Source organism: Chlorocebus sabaeus, chromosome 14, assembly GCF_047675955.1.
Source record: "Chlorocebus sabaeus isolate Y175 chromosome 14, mChlSab1.0.hap1, whole genome shotgun sequence".
Lineage (NCBI taxonomy): Eukaryota > Metazoa > Chordata > Mammalia > Primates > Cercopithecidae > Chlorocebus > Chlorocebus sabaeus.
In genome coordinates this window covers 74503972-74525137 of record NC_132917.1, presented here as the reverse complement: position 1 = coordinate 74525137, position 21166 = coordinate 74503972, and the positions used below count along the sequence as shown (strand labels likewise).

Genomic DNA, 21166 nt, shown 5'->3' with positions numbered 1-21166 from the left:
GCTGAGGATTATAAAAATCATAGATCTGCCTCCCAAAACCTAGAAACCAGCAGCTATAAGCTGTCCAGAGGTGACCCAGAACACGACATCTGTGAAGTAATGACTGTCCTTTTACTGAGTGAGGCTTAATGTGATTGCGTGTGTCATGGTTATCATATAGTTAAGCTACATGATTATGAATAAGCCCATTTCTGCAATAACAACATATATTGGTACAGACAGGTCTTTATTGTTGACATATTTTCTCATGTAATCCTTGTAGCAACCCTGAGGTAGGTTTTTGTTATCCCCACTTCACAAATGAGTAAACTGATGTCCCTAGGTTAGGTTACTTGCCGAAGATCACACATTTATTAGTGGCAAAGCCACTGATCATTCCAAACCCAAGGGGACTCTTTTGAGTAGTTTGCAGGCTGCTGCCAAGGAAAGCAGAGGAGAAAACTTCAAAGGGGCAGGACTGGATCATTGACTGGAGCTTGAGGGATGCACCAGGGATGAACGAGGCACATTCACAGGCCAAGACCAGTACTGAGCAGGAGAAGCCTAGAGCATGTGCAAGTGGTCAAGCAGGAAGAGGTCTTGAAGTTTGGTGAGAGTTGACAATGTCATCAAATACACACAGAGCTCAGCTTCCAGGGACTGGAGAAACAAGAAGGCCTCCAGCAGCTACCAGTTCAGGGACTGGCCACAGTCAGTCAGACTCAAAGACAGCTGAAAGGCAACAAGTCTTCCAGACCCAGCAACCTCTGGCATCTCAGTGGTAACTCCATTCCAGCAATCACCCTGTTCCAGGCAGGGCAAGGCCAGGGAGAGCTGCCACAGAGTGACGCCATCCTAGCTTGGTCTCAGTGCAGTGACCTCAGGGCAGCAGTCCTTTAACTTTGTTAAGGCCTTGAAAATCTGACAAAAGCCATAAAACCTCCCCCACAGAGACATACAGACACACATGTACAAACAATATTTTGCATACAATTTCAGGGAGTCTATGGACCCCAGGTAGGGGGGACTCTTGCTTTAGGGCAAGGGTGTCACCCTGAGTAAAGTCACTGATTGTGAACCTATCTTTATACTGCTTGTATATCCTATGACTGTTCCCCTTCTGTTGTTCCCTAATCATCAGAATGCTGTTAATTTTCAATGGGAGCCAAGGAAATGGGGTACAGCCTACACTCTAGCCAGAGAAAGCAGCTGTGACATGGCAGTGGTAGCAGTCAAAGGGCAAAAAAAAGAAAAAGATGGGGTCATGTGTACTGCTGCCCTTCCCAGCCGGAAAGTCACTTTACGAGTTTTTCTCTACTCAAATTTAGAGTAAGGTTGTGCGGCAATGGGGAGAGGGGCAGTGTTTCAGTTCCTTTTAGAAAGGAAAGTCATTCCCTCTATGGCTACAGGGTCTAAAGTTCTGCAGGTAATATCCCTATTCCAATCTTCTCCCTCCCCATCCCTCATAAATATTCCTAAGCATTAGCCCAGTCATTCATGCACATGTGGCCAGGTCTCCTATGAACACCATGTATTTACACACACTCATTCATGGAAGGAAAACTGAGATGGGGAAGATCTCAGGGCAGAGACTCCATGTCACAACATGGGGATCATGCACTCCCCACAGAAATTCAGATAAACTTGAAGAATAAGCAGAACCACCCCAAGGACTCAGTGCACATTTGCCCCCAACCACCTCCAGGGCTCTTCCTTCTGGTCAGGCTCCAACCAGAAAGCAAAGTCATAGCTATGCCTTGTGCCCCATCCCCAAAACTAATGGGCCCAAGATAGGGGGCCAGGGATGAAGCGTCACAGGGGTTCAGATGTTGGGCAGAAGCCCTGACTGCTGCAGAAAGCAGTTCTGATCTTTCATGGCAATCGGCAATCAGGCAAAGGTCTGGCCCCAAGCCCATCCAGACTCAGAGAGAACAGACACTAAAGTCCAAGTAATCACTCATACTCAAAGGGAACTCAGAGGCTGGGATGGTCTTCCAGGCCTAGTGACCCCAGCATCTCAGTGGTCCCTCCATTCCAGTGATCACTTATACACTAGTGGTCATTTGCCCAGCTCTAGATGGATGTTTCATCACATGTGGCTAGAGGAGCCCCAGTTAGCCGAATGTGGGCTGGGCTTGGGCAAGGATCAAGCAGAAAGGGTGGAGAGAATCCACCAAAGCCACTGCCCCTCTTGGCCAGGGCCAGGGGCAACCGCTCATCTTCAGGAGATGGGGAGGGAGGGTCTTGGCTGTAGCTTGTGGTCCCAGAAGGTGGAGCCCCCAGGTCCAAGCCCACCTTATCTCTAGCCAGAAGTTCCCTCTGTCGCCGTCGCTGCTGACGCCGACCAATCAGAAGGAGAGTTAGGGATGCTGCGAGAACCCCCAGGAAGAAGCCAGCCAGTCCCGCCCCCACTGTGTGGGCCCGGCTCGGGGCATCTCGCTGGCTGCCCCACACCAAGCTGTAAGCTGCTACCACACGGGCTGCCCCACCTTCCTGACATTCACAGGCATAAGCGCCCATGGCCCCTGGGGTCACCACCACCTCCAGTCCATCCCGCCGGGGGGTGAGTACAGTCACTCCACTTGGCTGGTGCCACACACAGGATGCCCATGCTGAGCTTGGAGAACACGGCAAGACCACATGCGCAGCTGTAGCCACAGGAACTTCAAACACTACTGGACGTTCTGCGAGAGACAGCAAAGGCACAAAAGGAGGTAAGGCTAAAGGCTGGAGGTGTGATGAAGAAAAGTGTGGGGTGATGTCAATCATGAGAAGGGGCTATGGAGACTAAGCTAAAAAGGGGATTCCCAAAGAGGCTAAGGCCCAAGGTACCTGGCTGCCACATCTTCCAAGATCCAAGGTTTAGAATGGTTCCAAAATGAACAACTCTCTAGCCCCTTTCCATCCACTCCACCCACATTTCCCTAAGCCATACAGACCACACAGACCTCCAGGCTCTTTGGGACACAAAGAGGAGACATCTGCTGACTCTATGTCTTGGACCAACCTATAAAGAAGAGAATGCTTGGTAAATCCAGTGTCAACATTCCCTTCAATCCTCCTCAGTATTACTGAAGACTCCCTCATTCAATACATCTCCCATCATCCCAGAAATCACTCCTGAAATTATCAGTCAAGTTTCTCCTCATCACCAAATTTTTCCCCAACACCTCTTAATATTACTCATGACATTTCATGCATGCATCTTTCTAACAGACCATGGATAGCTAAATTTGCACTAGGTCTGTTGGAAAGATGTTTAGTGGGGGTGCTTTAAAAGAAACAGAATCTTCTAAGAAATGAACCTGGTTCTCCACAACCACAAGATTTCTCTAGGGAAAAAAAAGGATAAAAACTATAGGGATTTTTTTTCTCTTATTTAAGAGAAAGAGCAAACTCTTTTTCTGCAGAAGCTAATCAAAATTCCTTTAGGGTCAGTGAGGTGATTTTTTGTTTCCTAAAAGCTGCTTGTCTCTACAAAGGAACTCTTCAATAGTGGTTGATATATACTGGCCTATGTGTTATTTGAATGGATCTGTTTCAAATAGCACAGTCCTGGTACTTCCAGGATTTGGGTGGACTATATCTGATGGAGGACAGCAAGATGGACTGCTCACTGCTGAACTCTCTGGCACCACTCCCAGAGGCCAGGAAGTCAATGAGACCCCTACTAGGGTTGTCAGTGAAGGCCAGGTAAAAGGTCTGAACATACAAAGCCTCAATCAAACACAGACTCATCTGAGTAGGAACTCCTTCAATATGAATTGAGGTCCCTGAAATGAGCTCCAAGACTGGTATGAATAGATGGAAGTTTCTTGGGTAAAACCAAGGTTGATTAGTCTAGCTGAGAGTGAGGAACACAGGAAGACCACATGTACAGCTGCTGCCACAGGAACTTCACAGTCTATGTTCTTCTCCCTTGGATGAACTGAGGTATGGGAAATGTACATAAGAACAACCCAGAACACTGGCATAAACACACACCCCACACTCTCCCCCCTCCCCCTACTCACGTATACCTTAAGGGAATCCTTGAAGCTCAAGTATAGAGGATATCTAAGACCAGTGAATTCTTATTTTAATGGAAATTAAAACAATAAAGGACAGAATAAAGCCCTTGCTTTTGTCTTAGATGTTTAAAAATTCTCCCCCAGAAAACTAAAAGACCAGGTTAAAGTTCTTAACCAAAAAGGCAAAGCTGGCCAAGCCTGTCATCCAAGAATTACTTTATATCCCCAACTGGCAAAAAGTCAAGAATCTGATCAAGAGATGGCATAAGATTTTACACTTATAATTAAAGACAAATGTCAGAAAAACAAAATTAAATGTTATGACTATTCTAATTATATGTCAGTTTTTTCTTTCGTATCTAGCCCTACAGATCAGTTATCATTTTAAACATTTCACTCTGTTTTGACATGTGTGAATTAATCTGTTTTATTCCAAAAGACAAGTACTTTTACCTCTAAAGAATGTGTAGCCATGGGGTTCTGTAATATTCTGGGGTTCTGTATATACTTGAGGTTCTGTAGTATACAAATATGCTATAAATTAACTGGACTTCAAAATAGGAAATCTCCAGGTCAGTTTGCAAAAACACTTCCAAATCAAGTAATTAAAAATACTTCACTGGAAGATCTCAATGATTAAAAGACACTTAAGAAACATATCAACCAATTACAATTAATAAGCATTATTTGGATACTGACATAAACTATTTCTTAAATATATGCAATTGAAGAAATCAGAACATTGACTGGATATTTGATGACATTAAGAAAGTAAGTTTTTGGTATGATAATGGTAATATGGTTTTTTCTTTTTTAAACCCTTGTATGTTAGAGATATAGACAGAAAGATTTATGGATGAAGTGAAATGATGTTCAGGATTTGCTTCAAAATAGTTGGGAATGAGTACACGTACTGAAGAGACAAGATTGACCAGAAGCTGATGGTTGTTGAAGCTGAGGGATGGATGCATGGAAATTCATTACACAATTCTCTCTACTTTTGGCTATGATTGAACTTTCCCACAATAAGATGTTTTTAAGAGTCCTGGGCTAGGCGGAGTGGCTCACGCCTGTAATTCCAGCACTTTGGGAGGCCAAGGCGAGTGGATTGCGTGAGGTCAGGAGTTCCAGACCAGGCTGGCCAACATAGTGAAACCTCATCTCTACTGAAAATACAAAAATTAGCTGGGCGTGGTGGTGGGCACCTGTAATCCCAGCTATTCGGGAGGCTGAAGCAGGAGAATCACTTGAATAAGGGAGGCGGAGGTTGTGGTGAGCCAAGATGGCGTCACTGCACTCCAGCCTGGGCAACAGAGCGAGACTCCGTCTAAAAAAAAAAAAAAAAAAAAAAAAAAAAAAAGGGTCCTTATCTAGTAGAGATACATATTGAGATATTTAAGATGAATATGATATGATGTCAGGGATTTGCTTCAATGTGACATATGCTTTTAAGTTGCTAAATGGAAAATGGATGGTAGCAGCCCAAAATGGTCAAAAGAAGACCAATTAGATTATTAGAGTAGTCCAGTTAAGAAGCAATGATGGCTTGGACTAGAGTGGTAGCAGTAGAGGTGGAGAGAAGAGGGTGGACTAAGGACGTTTGGGGGCTAGAATCAGTACAAATCATAATACAATGTGGGCAATTTCTGGCTTGAGCAACTGGATGCATGGAGGTCCCTTTACTGGAATGAGGAAAACCAGAGGAGGAGCATGTGAGAGAAAGAGGAAACAATACCGCACACTTTGATTTGCTAAATTTGAGTTGCTTATGAAGCATCCAAAGGGAATATCAAGTAGACAGTTGGATGGGGAGTTCCACAGTTCAACTAGATATATTTGTGGTTGTCATTAGCAGTCAGATGGTATTGAAAGTAATGAGAATAAAACTGCCTAGAGATAGCATGAAAGTGTAAAGAGAATGGGTGCAGGACTGAACCCTGAGGAATATCAACATTCAGTAGTTGGATGGGAAAGTAAAGGAGACCAAAGAATGCAGAGTCATAGAGAGCAAGAGTAAAGTATTTCAAGGAAAGAGGGAGTGGACAACTGTGAAAACACTTCTAAGAGCTCTTGTAAGATGAAAACTAAGAAGCATCCACTAGAGATAGCACACTGTCAGGTCAAGGCAGGTCCAGCAGAGAGGCAAGAGGCAAGGACATTGATGAGGTGGCACTAGATGGACAAACAGATGAGTTAGTATGGACTGACAGAAGGACACATGAGTGATGTAGACACTAACAGACAGAAAAAGAAAACAGCCTCTGGCAGGGCAGCATTAACAGATGAGAAACATAGACATATGGATGGGACAGAGCCCTGGCACAGTAAGCAAGAAATCCAAGCAGCTACACTCACCCTCGGTGCTGCCCAGCATGGGCCACACACTCATCCAGCCGGAAGCTCCAGGCACAGACTGGGTCCTGGGCCAGGATGCATTCTGAGCAGCTCTGGAGACGGCCACAGTTGGTTGTATTCACTTGTGTCACCTCAGTACGGGAGCCAACCAGGAGCCAGCTCTACAAAAAGGGAGGGGGGAAGGGGAATACACTGGATCTCCCAGACCTCAGGGTCACAAACTGGCTCTGGACTCAGATGTCTCCCCAATAGATTCTCCAAAATCTACAACTCACGTGGTACAATTTCATGTTCTCAACTGGCTGTGGCTCTGGGAATAAGGCCACATCTTCAAGAACGCTGAGCTGAGCTCCGATCCGCACTGCTCGATGGAGGTGTCCATCCTCTAGGGGACAGGAAAGGAACAATAATAATGACATAATTGCCCCTGTGCCTGGGACTCAGACATATATGTATTACAGTACTCTCTCTGTGACGAGAATGTGTATGCACTAGGTAGGCTTGACCACTAAATATACCTGTCCCCAGGTAGAGCACATCATACTCTTTCCCTGAGAGGCTGGTCACCCTGTGGGCCACGACTCTGAGATAGGCTGTATCTGTAGTGACCAGCAGGGGGTGGCCATCAGCTGGAAACACTGGCCTGTCCATGAGTGGGTGGTCCCGGATGAAGGTGAGTACACGGTCAGGCAGGGAGAGAGATGAGCCAAAGTGCCGGAGCTTCATGTTGTTGGTGATGCACTAGAGGAAATACAGGGGTGGTGACAAAGTTTCCCACGAACAGGACATGCCAGTGAGGCTTGGTGGGGCTCTTGCCTTAATAGCAGCTCTCTACTTCAGGCCTAGAATGAAGATCTGCCCCCTCACCTCTCCAGGTCTTGGCTGGGGCACATCGTTGTCCATGACAGGAAGTCCTCTGTTGCAGTCATGTTTTAGTTCTCTGAAGGGACCGTTCAGCACTGTCCGAATGTCTTGTGGTCGGAAGGAACAGACAGCAGAAATGGCAGCCCCCTCCCTGGAATTCACAGGTTGGAGCTGGATATCTGGAGGGGTCTAGGGGATAGCAACTCATCCCTTGTCAAATGAGATGACCCCTGAGAAACACACAGCGAGCCATGCAGCCAAAGGCGGGACAGCCTGCCCCCTCTGGAAGAGACAACACTGACATTGTGCCATCCCCACTTATCTCCCACCCTGTAACTCTCCTCCACACCAAGACCCCTCACCACTGGGAAGAAAAGATGCCATAAAAGATGGGAGTCCCTGCCCCAAGCTCAGGTCGAAGCACAGCAACATCCTGCAGGACACTGGAGGCCCGGCCATGCTCAGGCCCTGGACAGAGCAGGTCAGCTTTCAAAAACGTCGTCCATCTCTGCTGGAGAGTCTTCCGGCCCCCAAGGTCCCCCTGCGGTGATGAACACATGGGAGATTCTCTTTAGATGACCATCATTGGGCAAGGAGCATGGAGACCAATTTAAGTTTCCTTCTGACTTCAGGCCAGACACAGACAGATGGGGAGACAGATGCATACAAATGCAAGGACAGGGAGCCACACAGAGTAGCTGCAGGGATAATGAGATACGGGGGTGAAGGGGTCACAATAACAATGACAGTGACTAAGTTAACTGTGCACTTATAAAGTACTACATTATGTGTTTTACGTAAGTTACCTCACTTAATACTCAAACAGCCCTCACAGACAGGCATCATTATTATCCTCTTTTTATAGACAAGTTTCAAAGACACTAAAGAACCTGGACAGAGTTGCAAAGGCAGTTAAGTGGTGGGTGGAGCAGGGACTTGAACCCTGGTCTGTCACCAGTTCCTCCCTTTAACCTCTACACTAGTCCACCTCCTGTAGACAGTGTGTCACAAGGGTAATTGTGGGTGTCAAAGAGGCCAAAGCCTCTCTCTCACATTCCTCAAGCTCCCAGAAGAGAAGTCAAGGCAGAGAAAATAGGAGACACGGGAGAGATTTAAAGACAGAGACCCAAAGAGGAAAAGATAAGACAGGGGGACAGACAGAGCAGGAGACGACAGACAGACAGCTGGGATGGGGTCTCACCGCACACACACGGGCCACCCGTGGGACTTTAATGCGCTCGTATGAGTCAAATGCTCGGGAAGTCTCCGTAAAGAAGAAGTAGATTTCGTCGTCTCCATCTTCATCCCCCCATTCGGCTGGGCTCAAGGCCACGGCTGCGACAAAGGCTGGGGCTGGGAATACCAGTGGCCTCAGATCCTCACAGACACAACCTGGGACCTCCCAGACTCCACCCCATCGGTCCCCCCAGAGGACCCCTCTCCCTCTCCCCACCATTCAGCCAGGATGGTAAGGTGTCTGTCCGAATCCAGTCCTCGGCACGACCCACTGCTCGGGTGATAATCGGCTCCGTCCCCAGGTAGTTTTTCACAGTGGCAGCATAGAGGACCCCCCCTGCAGGGCGACAGGGAGGAGATGGGATATCAGTGACCCACTGAGGGAAGCAACAGAGGTCACAGGCAGAGTAGGGCATAAAGCAGGGCAGCGACTCTCAGGGACTAAGCACCCATGAGTGCCAGACAATGCTGAGCACATCAAAGGCATTATCACAATTAAGGAAATCTAGACATAAACCGCTCCAGGGCAGTCAGGGAAACCAGCATTAAGAAAATACTGTGCGGAAATGTCCATGTGTATGAGAATAAAGGCGTCCCTCATAAAAATCAAGCTTGTTTCTCTGGGGCTTTTTTGTTGCTGTTTCAGTAACCCTGTAATGTGCTGACTGTACTGTGACTCTCCAAAAGGGGCATCTGCTTTGTAACAGGTCCCCATCTTATTTAAGTTGTCCCACTCTGGTAAATGTCTCAGGGAATAAATGTTCTTTCTGAACATTAGTGGGCATACACTGCTTTAAAACAAGTCACAATTTTAGAGAATACTAGACTCACTTGGGGAAGTGATTTAAATGCAGATACCTGGGCCAGCAATTCTCATTCAGTAGAGCTGGGGTTGGCTCAAGAACCTGCATTTTGAAGAAGCAATCAGAGTAATCGGATGCAGGTGATTCAGGACCTCACTTTAAGAGATACTGGCCTAGGAGATGAGTGGAGATTTCACAGGCAGCCAGGAGAGGCAACAAGGAATCAGGTCCTCCCTCCTAGTATAGTGGAGGGGCAAAGGTGCTTGCTCCAGGGAGAGTGGGGATTGAGTAAGAGACAAATCACGGACACTCTGGGAAGGAAGGGGGGTTCAGCTCTGTGGGCTGAATGGGAGAGAACTGTAGCCACTCTGAGTACCACCACCAATGGGTCTGACACGAGTAGGAGGAAAATGAATCAGAGAGTAGTACCAAGTCATGAACACCCTGGGGTATGCTGAGTATCAGAGGCACTCTGGAGAGAACAAGGTGGTATGCCTTCACCAGCTACTACGTACAAGGAACTGTGCCGGGTGCTAAGTAAATCCCTGGCCCCAAGAACCCCCATGTGAGTCAGAAAGACAAGTGTGTAATCAGATTCTGGGAGGCACAGACTAACACATATGGGGGACCCAGCTATATCTACCTGAGGGAACAGCATCTCAGAGGCAACATGTGAGCTGGGTATGGGAATAAGAAATTTGCCAGATGGAAGGAGGACTTCAGGGAGGAAGACAAGCAAGCAGTGAAGAGGGGAGCCATGCTCAGCCATGTGGGGGCAGAGGGGCTGCTGGGCAGGGCCAGTGAGCAGAGAGGAAGCTGGAGGTGTGGGGATGGGCACTCTGTGGTTAGTCTGCTCTGCCATGCCAGCAGATATGCACTTTACCCTGCAGGTAAGCGTAAAACTGCAGAGACTTTTTTAGGAGGAAAGTGATAAACAGTTTTGTTTTTAAAAAAGATAATGCTACTTAAAAGGCTCTTCATACAGTCCAGGCAAGAGTGAAAGGCCCAAAGTAAGGCAGAGGCAGAGGAAATAAAGGGGCTGGATTTGGAAGGTATTTCTGAGGTAGAATCCATTAACAGGATTTGAAATTCATCAACTGAATATGAGATGAGACAGAATGGAGTAAACCAATGTTTCTCAAGGTTTCTAGCTTATAAGACTGATGATAGTTGGTGGTGACATTATTAACCAAGACAGCAAATGACAGAACAAGGCCCATAAAAGATGCAGCTGGAGGAAAGGAGTCCACTCGTTGCACATCCTAAGGCTGAAGTACCTTCAGGATATTGGTCAGAGATCCTGGAAAGCAATTAAGGGAAGGGCCTGGGAAACAGGGCCAGAGACAGCAACTTGGGAGTCATCACACTTCATGCTTAAGTCATGACATGAAAGTCATAGCCAGGGAAAAAGGTAAAGCCAGAAGACAGCCCTGGGGAACACTCCCATTTAAGGGGAGAGCTACCAAAGGCAACCGAGAAGATCAAGTCAGAGAGGCTAGAGAAGCAAGACAGGCCAATGTGCTGGAAGCGGGTGCATGAAAGCTCAGCCAGAACCACAGGGCTCATGCACACTGGGGGAAGCAGTAGAGAGTGGGAGGCCATTTGGAGGGAAGCATGATCATCCTGGGGTCACAGATGCTCCAGAGAAGCAGCATGTCTCAGGCACCAGAAAGGTAACCAGCACTGAAGAAACACTCTACGTAGAGAACAAGAGGGCCAGAGCCCTACAAGGGCAGCAGTCCAGGGTTGAAAGCCTTCTTTTGGGGTGGGGAAGTGAGACTATTCCATTATTTGCAATTTTAAAAAGAATCCAAGTGTTTGGGAGCCAGGAAGACTTGGGTTTGAACCCTGACTACTTAATAGTACTATGATCTTGGGCAAAGCAACTTTCGAAGCCTCAGGTTCCTCAAATGCAGAATAGAAATAATGCCATCTTCCACTCAGAATAGCGCTAAGGGTTAAATAAGATAAATAAAGAGCCCTAGCTAAGGCCTGGCACATGGTTGACATTCATTCATGTTAGCTCCTTGTGAAACTTCAAAGGGCCATATGCTCGATCTGCTACCAGAAGGGGGGGAAGCTATACAAAGATACTCCATTCCCTTCTAGAAAATTTCAGGAAAGAAAAACCAAGTATTGGTCAAAGGTCCTGGCAGAAAATGGAACAGCAAATGAGCCAACCCTCTGTACTTCCAAGGGGGAAAAAGTTGACACAGAGGCCAGACTTTGAAAATGTTCCCTAAGAGCATGACGCATTAAATGCTCTAAAATCAAAACCCTGGTAGAAGCCTTGTCATGGACACCCTAAGAACAGGAGATGTGGTAAAGCAGATGATGGGATCATGACTTGGTATGTAGGGTTGGAGAAAAACAATCATAAATATTCTGGAAACAGTAAAGGACCACAAATAACCATGCAAAGATTCAGCAGTAGATGGAGGTCACAAAACTTCCTAAGTGACCAATGGGGGAATCAGCAACACTTGAGCCTAGAAATGTTGAGAAGTGCGCAGTCACTCAGAGTGGAACAGCCAAGGATCAGCAGGAGGGATCAGACACTTTGGGAGGAAGTAGCAGGGCTCCAGGTGCCCTAAGAGTACCAGGGGACTTGCAGCACATCTTACAGACAGACACACACACACACACCACCCCCCCTACACAGCAGAAAGAATAGCAACCATTACAATATTGAGCATAGGAGTCCACAAGATCACCACATGCCCTGGACTCTTCAAGACACTCTCAATTCCAAATTGTGATTGTGATACATTGTTTATATAATAACACTGACCATACAACTGCTTGGCAAATTATTGCTGAATGGATCAAGGCCACATCTGCCATTGGCGAAAGATGGTGTGCAAAAGCGAGTAATTCCCACAGTGATGAGTTTGCTCAACAAGCAGGTTAGAAAACATCACCAGGAATAATTCAACCCTATTTTTTATTTTTTTAAAAATATGTATATATGCCTGCAAGCATGGGAAAGATTATTCATTGAATAATCCTTGTTTTTTGTAGTTAGCATATTTTACTCTTATAGTGCAAAAAAACTAAGATATTTTCATTTTGAAAATACAAAAAAAAGAAAAAAAAAGACATTGAAAGCCACAAAAGACGAAGAAACACACTCAAAGAAAAATCATAATTGTGTGTAAAAATAGATCCCAACTTGCCAGATGGAAAGCCTATAAACATGTGTCATGGCAGTGAATATTTCTCTACAGCCTGGGGGTTTAAAATTTCCATTCTGGCATCAAAATGCTTCCTTTTAAAGGAGATTTATAATAGGAATTATCAGTTCATTAGTGTGTTTGTTACTTTTTGGTTTGATGTTGTTGTTGTTGTTTGAGACGGAGTCTAGCTCCGTTGCTCAGGCTGGAGTGCAGTGGCGCTATCTCGCTTACTGCAACCTCCGCCTCCCAGGTTCAAGCGATTCTCCTGTCTCAGCATCCCAAGTAGCTGGGATTACAGGCACCTGCCACTATGCCCAGCTAATTTTTGTATTTTTATTACAGACAGAGTTTCACTGGGTAGACCAGGCTGGTCTCGAACTCCTGACCTCGTGATCTGCCCACCTCGGCCTCCCAAAGTACTGCAATTACAGGTGTAAGCCACCACGCCCAGCCTACTTTTTGTTTTTAAGACAGGGTCACACTCTGTCGTCCAGGCTGGAGTGAAGTGGCGTGATCAGCCTCAACCTCCTGGGCTCAAGCAATTCTCCCACCTCAGCCTCCCAAGTAGTTGGGACCACAGGCACGCGTCACTATGCCTGGCTAATTTTTTTTTAAAGACAGAGTCTTTTTTAAAGACAGGGCTTTTAAAGACCCTGTCTTTAAAAATTAAATTTAATTTTAAATTAATTTTAAATCAATTAAATTAAATTTAATTTTTAAAGACAGGGTCTCAGTATGTTGCCCCAGCTGGTCTTGAACTCCTGCGCTAAAGCAATCTTCCCACCTTGGCCTCCCAAATTGCTGGGATTACAGGTGTGAGCTACCACATCTAGCCTTGTACATTAGTTTTAAAAAGCTGATTTTGGCCGGGCGCGGTGGCTCAAGCCTGTAATCCCAGCACTTTGGGAGGCCGAGGCGGGCGGATCACGAGGTCAGGAGATCGAGACCATCCTGGCTAACACAGTGAAACCCCGTCTCTACTAAAAATACAAGAAAAAAAATTAGCCGGGCGTGGTGGCGGGCGCCTGTAGTCCCAGCTACCCGGGAGGCTGAGGCAGGAGAATGGCGTAAACCCGGGAGGCGGAGCTTGCAGTGAGCCGAGATCGCGCCACTGCACTCCAGCCTGGGGCACAGAGCGAGACTCCGTCTCAAAAAAAAAAAAAAAAAAAAAGCTGATTTTGATTTTTTTTTTTTTTTTGGCTGGGCGCGGTGGCTTATGCCTGTAATCCCAGCACTTTGGGAGGCTGAGGTGGTTTGATAACCTGAGGTCAGGGGTTAGAGACCAGCCTGACCAACATGGCAAAACCATGTCTCTGCTAAAAATACAAAAAATTAGCTGGGCGTGGCAGCGCGTGCCTGTAATCCCAGCAACTCAGGAGGCTGAGACAGAAGAATCACTTGAACCCAGGAGGCGGAGGTCGCAGTGAGCCAAGATCACACCACTGTACTCCAGCCTGGGTGAGAGAGCAAGATGCTGTTTAAAAAAAAAAAAAAAAAAAAAAAAAAAAGGATTTTTTACATGCCCTGGCCCCCTTTCTTCTTCCACTCCCTTTTCTACTCATGATCAGACATTTTTCAGGATAGACAGCTCCTACCCAAAAAGTCTTTTCCTTATGTAAGGATTGAGCCAGCTGGATACTTTAAAAAAAATTTTTTTAAGCCTATTATTGGGCATAATTAGATGATTGGAGATGCAGTGTTGACTCTACATTTCCCTCTGTCGGGCATGTAGGATTTCTGTAACTGTCTTGTTTTCATGTGTGAATGCTAGTCTCGGAGATTTAAGAGGTAGACTTGGCCTCAAAATGCTGGCAGCATGCAGTGCATCTGGAACATTTGCAGAGCTCCTTGGCAGATGCATTCATCACAACATGCAACGACACCAAAACCATATGATAAAAACACAGGATGGGTTCCCAAAGAGAAAGAGCAAAGTCTTCTGCTCTTCTTGATAGAAACCCTATCCATTATAGGATGTGATAGGGAGGCCCAAAGACGACTGACTGCTCTCCCTAGCTTGGGTACCTGAGTGAGTATGGCACTATACACTCGGAGGAGGGAAAACTGATGGAGAAGCAGGTTTGGGGGAGGTGAGTAAAGACAATGAACTCACTTTGGGGCATGATGATTTTGAGATTCCTGTGGGACATCCAACTGAAGATGTCTGGAAGGCAGTAGGACATGTGGTCTGTACCTCCAGGTAATGTCCAGGAGGCAGATGTAGATTTGGGAGCCAACGGAATGCAACGGAAACAGAAGCCATGGGGCTCACTGAGATCACAACTACATAGAGTAAGAAGAGAAGAGGCTCTTAGGTAGAAGCCCAAGGAACTCCAACATTTAAGAATGAGCAGAAGACAAAAGCTCTATCAAGAAGACTGAGAAGGAATCACCGACGTTCTTATGCTAACGGGAATGCCAAAATATTCATATTTTTCCAAATTAGAACTGCACAAATAAAGACAAGGAGATCATTTTCTTAATTGTATCTAAGTACAGTACAGATAAACTTCATATTTGAAAATAAGATTTCTGAGGCTTTCCCAAAAGAAACAGAAGTACCAATAAACACGTGAAAAATTGTTCAACCTCACTAACAGAAATGCCAATCAAAATATGTAAATATCATACTGGACTTTGTAGGAAGTCACTGTTTGTTTGTACATATTACTTGGGACTGGCAAGAGTGCAATGGGACAGGCCCTTTAGCCACTGCTGGTAGGACTAACTGGAGAGCAATTAATTTGTCCAAATCCATCAGGCACCATCAAAATATTTACACTTTTACACCTAGCAATTCCACTTTTTGGATTGACTCATATGCAATTAAGTAGATTAATGCAAAGAATTATGTAACAGGATTCCTGCTACAGCATTATTTATAAAAGCAATAATTTTAAAATTTGAATGTATAATTACATAGAAATAATTAAATCATGCTACATGCATCTACGTATGCAGTACAATTTATGTAACTGGATGCAATTGCTAAAAATCATGTTTTGAAGAAACAATTTCTGTGATGAGAAAATGCTCAGTATACAATAGTAAATGAAATATACATAATTCCAAGTTATAACAAATACGCAGACACATAGACACAGTAGAAGAAAACACTCAAAATACTCCAAAATAATAATAGTGGTTACTTGGTAATGACAGAATTACAAATAACATTTTTACTTTCTTTTTTATATATTTCTACATTTTCTCAATTTTCTACAATGCACAGTGTAATTTTTATAGGTTTAAGTAAATACTCCTATTATATTCTAATCATATTTTCATTATTAAAAGCTCTTTTCATTTCAAAATACTGCTATTATCTTTAAGGACATTTTTTTAGAACCTAATTGGGAATTTTGGTTCTAATTCTTATATAATATTACCACTATTTCTATACTGCTATTTTCAAAACAGAGGCAAAGTAAGGCATAATGAATCATTCTAGAAAGCCCCAAGTAGACGCTAGCCCTCATGTCAGACCGGGAAAAACTTTTAAATTGTAACCCTGTAAAGTAATAACTGCAGATGAAAATGTATAATATTAGTATTGACTATGATTTGGGTCTGAGACAGCTAGAGACAGAGTTTCCACATTAACTGAAGCCATTAGGAAGTGAGTTCTGATCACCTCCATCAATTATCAACTGAAAGGCAACATTGAATTTTATTTAAAAAAAAAAAAGACTTAAAACCTTTTTGAAAATGTTCCCCCCACTTTGTCTCACAATGATCTTCTTTATGAAATTTGTATTCTTATGCTCGCTTCAGCAGCATATATACTAAAACTGGAAATTTATATTCTTAAACCACATTCTAATACGAATTCACTTGCTGACTGAATAAAGAGAAATTACTCACAGAGGGCTGCACATGCTTAAAGATTACTACTTGAGGCCAGGTGTGGTGGCTCTCACCTGTAATCCCAGCACTTTAGGAGGCCGAGGCAAGCGGATCATAAGGTCGGGAGTTTGAGACCAGCCTGACCAACATGGTGAAACCCCATCTTTACTAAAAATACAAAACTTAGTTGGGCATGGTGGCAGGGGCCTGTAATCTCAGCTACTCAGGAGGCTGAGGCAGGACAATCACTTGAACCTGGGAGAAGGAGGCTGCAGTGAGCCAAGATGGCACATTGCACTCCAGCCTGGGCGACAGAGCAAGACTCCATCTCAAAAAAAAAAAAAAAAAAAAAATTACTGCTTGAAACAAAAGTATGATAAACGATCATCTTAGATTGTTGCAAGTAAGTCATTTTGTTGATAAACAATTTTATAGACTCAAGAGACATCACAACCATGAAAACTCAGAAACCTTTCTTAATGACTCGGAGTTTTGCCAAAGATGTTGATAAAAAACCTATAAAAATAAACTATCAACTAAACTGTTTTATTCAAACATGTATGAGTATAAGGAAGGTTTCATCAATTTCAACAGTAGATAATGATAATCATGACAACTCAAAATATTGTATTTAGTCAATATATACTTTATGCTCATTTTCAAAAACTTTTATTTTTCAGAAAAAGGTAAGTCATTAACTATAAGACTAAAGAGTGATGTAATTTGTATAGCTTTTAAGACTTTCCCTAAAAAATAAAGTCATGCATAGGAAAAAATTGTCATCATTAGATCTTGTGTCCCAATTTTTGTTTTATATAAAATATTTCCCAAAAATATAGGCAAAAATTAATTTTATGATACAGTTGGCCAAAAAAAACCAAGGAAAGAAAAAAACAGTATAATGAATGATGCTGAGTCAACTGATTAGCTAGCTGGGAAAAATTAATTTAGATCCCCCTCTCATGCGATTCATCAAAATAACTCCAAATATTAATAGATCAAAGAGTTACATGTTTGGAAAAAAAATTTTAAGAAAAAATGTTATCTGCTCTTTAAGTGAAGGATTGAGCTTAAAAATTATATACAATCACAAAGGAAAAGATATGTAATTGAAAATGTATCCTACCTCTTAACTGGTCCAAGAACATGAGCAGAGGATTTACCAAAGAATAAATAAAAATAAGTACTAAAACATGAAAAATGTTCAACTTCACTAATACTCAAAGAAATACAAATAAAAACAAGTTGCCATTTTTAGTCTCAAAATAGCAAAGATTTTTTAAAATGAGAACAATACATTCTGGTGAAATGAATGTGGAAAAAAAAGGCCGCTCTCATTCACTACTGATTTAGGGTGTAAATTGGTATACTCTTTCTAGAAACTCAATTAGCAACAGATAATGAGCCATTAAGTGTTCACACCCTTTGAAACAGTAATCCATTTCTAGGAATCTTTAGAGGCCAACCTAAAATGAGAGCAAAAATGTATGCACAGGCCGGGCGCTGTGGCTCAAGCCTGTAATCCCAGCACTTTGGGAGGCCGAGGCGGGCGGATCACAAGGTCAGGAGATCGAGACCATCCTGGCTAACATCGTGAAACCCCGTCTCTACTAAAAAATACAAGAAACTAGCCGGGCGTGGTGGCGGGCGCCTGTAGTCCCAGCTACTCGGGAGGCTGAGGCAGGAGAATGGCGTGAACCCGGGGGGCGGAGCTTGCAGTGAGCCGAGATCGCGCCACTGCGCTCCAGCCTGGGGCACAGAGCAAGACTCTGTCTCAAAAAAAAAAAAAAAAATGCATGCACAAAGATGTTCATTATAGCAATATGGGTAACAGCAAAATCTTTGAACTAATTAAATTTATATAAATAATATGGAATTGTTTAATTCGTGGTATGTTAGCAGAATGAGTAACACGTCATTAAACATTATCTTTATAACGAATTTTTAAATTACATAGAAATGCCTATGATATAAAGTTACATGAAGAATTCAAAATCACATCCATGTAGCATGACATTTAAAAGTTTTATAATGTGCATATGCTCATAAAATTTCTATTAACCTGCCTGTTTTACACCATCACAAGAAAATGGCTTTTCGCTGAATTTGGAGGGTGTATGTTGGGTGGTCAGATCTAAAATTCAGGCTATGTGGCACAAAAACAATTTGCTGTGTGGCTGCTAACAAATTAGTCATTCTCCAGAAGAGGTTTAGGTTTGTGATAGACCCATTTCACACTTGAGCAATCATAGACAGCTTGTTCAAAAAAAGTACTAGCAGGAATTTATTTCATAGTCATTACTGACTCCCCTGAGCAACAAAAGACTGGCCAGCAAATGTATGTGCATGAATGTACATGGGTGTGCACACACATTAATATCTATCTAGGATATGATATGGTTTGGATGTTTTGTCTCCTCCAAAACTCATGTTGACATGTGACCTCCAGTGTTGGAGGTGGACCTTGTGTGAGGTGTTTGGGTCATGCAAGCAGATGTTTCATGAATGGCTTGGTGCTGTCCTAGCAGTAATGAGTCAGTTCTCACTCTGAGTTCACAAAAGATCTGGCTGTTTAAAAAAGCACCTCCTCCCTCTCTCTCTTGCCCCCTCTCTCACTATGTGACACACAGCTCCCCTTCACCCTCTGCCATGATTGTATGCTTCTTAAGGCCCTCGCCAGAGGCAGATACTAGCACTATGCTTCATGTCCAGCATCCAGAACCATAAGCCAAATAAACTTTTTTTCTTTATAAATTACCTGGTCTCAGATATTTCTTTATAGCAACACAAAGGAACTAATACAGGATATATCCTAAAATATTAGCAATAATTTTCTAAATAGAGATATTTTAGAATTGCACTAATATGGTATCACTAGACACATAGGGCTATTTACATAAAATTAAGTACAATTTAAAATTCCTTCCTTCAGTCGCACTAGTCACATTTCAAGAGCTCTATAGCCACAGTAGCTAGTGGATACTGTATTGGACAGTGCAGATCTAGAACATTTCCATCGTTACATAAACTTCTTTTGGACAGTGCTGTTCTAAAAGTTTTTTTCATGTTCTTCTTTATACTTTTTCCAAATTTATTACAATATGCATTGTAGTATATTCCACTTATTAACAGGGAAAAAAACACTATGAGAAAAGAAAATAAGGTTAAGAGAGGAAACATTACACTAGAGGTGCAGAGGACACATTCTGCAGAGAGAATCCTGGGGATATCATACTAGGTGGGGAAAAGCAGGTGGTCACACAGGCACTCAGGGAAGAACAGGAAAGGCTAAAAAGAGACATGGGAATAATAGACATTCCAAGGTAAGAAAGAACACAGAAATTCTAACAGCAGGGGTGGGGAAGGAGGCAATTAGAGCAAGAAGTTACAGGTTCTTGTCTCTCCCCACTCACCAGCCATTACAGCTGCTGACCGCTGAGCTGGCTCAAAAGGACATTTCCCCCGGCCACTCTCAAGTCTTTCAACCTGCTGGAAACTGGACACGTCCTATAGACCAGAAGGGGGCAATTGGTTTAGGGGTCACAGGGCAGGTTCACGGTGAGAATTACAAAGATGGTCAGATGAAGGAAAAGGTCAATTCCCATTCCTCTCCCCTTCCACTCCCCACCCCCAACTACCATCCCCATATATCCAGTTAGCTATTCCTGATGCCCCCATCTACTCCTGCATTTCTCATATCTGCTATCCTTTGTTCATCAGTTTATTCCTCTTCCCTCAATTCCCCCAGTAGCCAACACCCACATGCCCTGATGAAGAAATTCCTAGGACAGCCCAAGAAGCACCTAAGAGGCCGAAGGTAGGTCTTTCCTCTGAAACACTGCTGAACTGTAGGGTTTGTAACTGGTTGGAGAATATGCTACATGACAAGAAGGATCAGGAAGAAAGCAGGCCTCCTGAGGACTGGAAACCTTAGGAAGGACAAAGAAAAGTACAGGCCGATAAAGGACCATCTGAAACACAGAGGCCTAGAGAGACAAGGGCCATCCTCCTCCTATTCCCCACCCCAAGGATGAAAGAGCTGTATCACACGACCAAGGGCAGAGGATGGGGGAACCTGCAAAGTTGGTAAAGAATGACCTGAAGCTCAGGTCAGAATTTGAGAGTGGTAGATAAGTACCTTCCTCACCCAGGGACTCCAGAGGTACTGACCTGGGCAAGGAACAAGAAGTGTAAGAACTTCATCACGGCCAGCCAGAAGTTACCTTAGTCTAGCATTTGGCACTAAGAGAGGCTTCAAGATAACATCTAAAAACAAGGATGATTTCAACCTAGGACTGAGAGGGAAATTAACAGTAGCTGGTTGGGAGTCAAAGTTATGGCATGGAGATGCCAGGTATTGTATCTTTAGTTCACAAACTGGGGTGGGCATATGGTGTTATTGGAGCCTAATTACTTCCATGGTAGCTGTTGCAGAAATATCAATATATATCCCCCAAACATAAGTGTACTATTAGCCCACTCCAATTGCTCATCTCTTGTTCTAGATGGCAAACAAGGTTCTATTTTACTGAGAGTCTTGAAGAAGGCCTGTTAAAACTTTGGAAGTACCCAAAAAGGGAATCCTGGGTCAGAAGAGTCTGCTGGAATGGAGGGCTCCACAGAGGCACAGCACTCCAGCTGTGTGACAGTGGGAGTATCCTCACCTGAGGAGAAAGATGGATTTGGTGAGAGATTAACAAAATGGCTGGGCACTCTAGAGATGTGGTATGTACCTACTGCTGCTTCCCTTCTTACCTCTCACCTAAAGCATGGCAGTAAACTCCTTTCTCCACATCATCTAGCCACCCCCACCAACCAAGTTATTCTAATAGCCACCCAGGATTAATCTTCTGAAGTATTGGTCACTGACTTAATAATAAATTTTTGTGCAAGAGAA

At 43.9% G+C, this 21166-nt stretch overlaps 1 protein-coding gene across 4 annotated transcripts in view; it reads right to left on the bottom strand.

Annotated features, from left to right (window-relative positions):
• Window positions 1-205: 205 nt before the first annotated feature.
• SEMA4F (ssemaphorin 4F) overlaps window positions 206-21166 on the bottom strand; it is a 28027-nt gene continuing 7066 nt past the window's right edge. For 3 of the 4 annotated variants that reach the window (XM_007970101.3, XM_007970103.3, XM_038007153.2), the window contains 10 exons: window positions 19683-19776; window positions 8662-8781; window positions 8410-8561; window positions 7571-7749; window positions 7212-7359; window positions 6863-7085; window positions 6620-6729; window positions 6345-6505; window positions 2928-2986; window positions 206-2663 (listed from right to left, as the gene is read on the bottom strand). In XM_007970101.3, the coding sequence (XP_007968292.2) occupies window positions 2053-2663; window positions 2928-2986; window positions 6345-6505; window positions 6620-6729; window positions 6863-7085; window positions 7212-7359; window positions 7571-7749; window positions 8410-8561; window positions 8662-8781; window positions 19683-19776 (1857 nt within the window). In that variant the 3' untranslated portion in view covers window positions 206-2052. The remainder of the gene's footprint in view (window positions 2664-2927; window positions 2987-6344; window positions 6506-6619; window positions 6730-6862; window positions 7086-7211; window positions 7360-7570; window positions 7750-8409; window positions 8562-8661; window positions 8782-19682; window positions 19777-21166) is intronic. The other variant, XM_007970104.3, reaches the window with a different exon arrangement.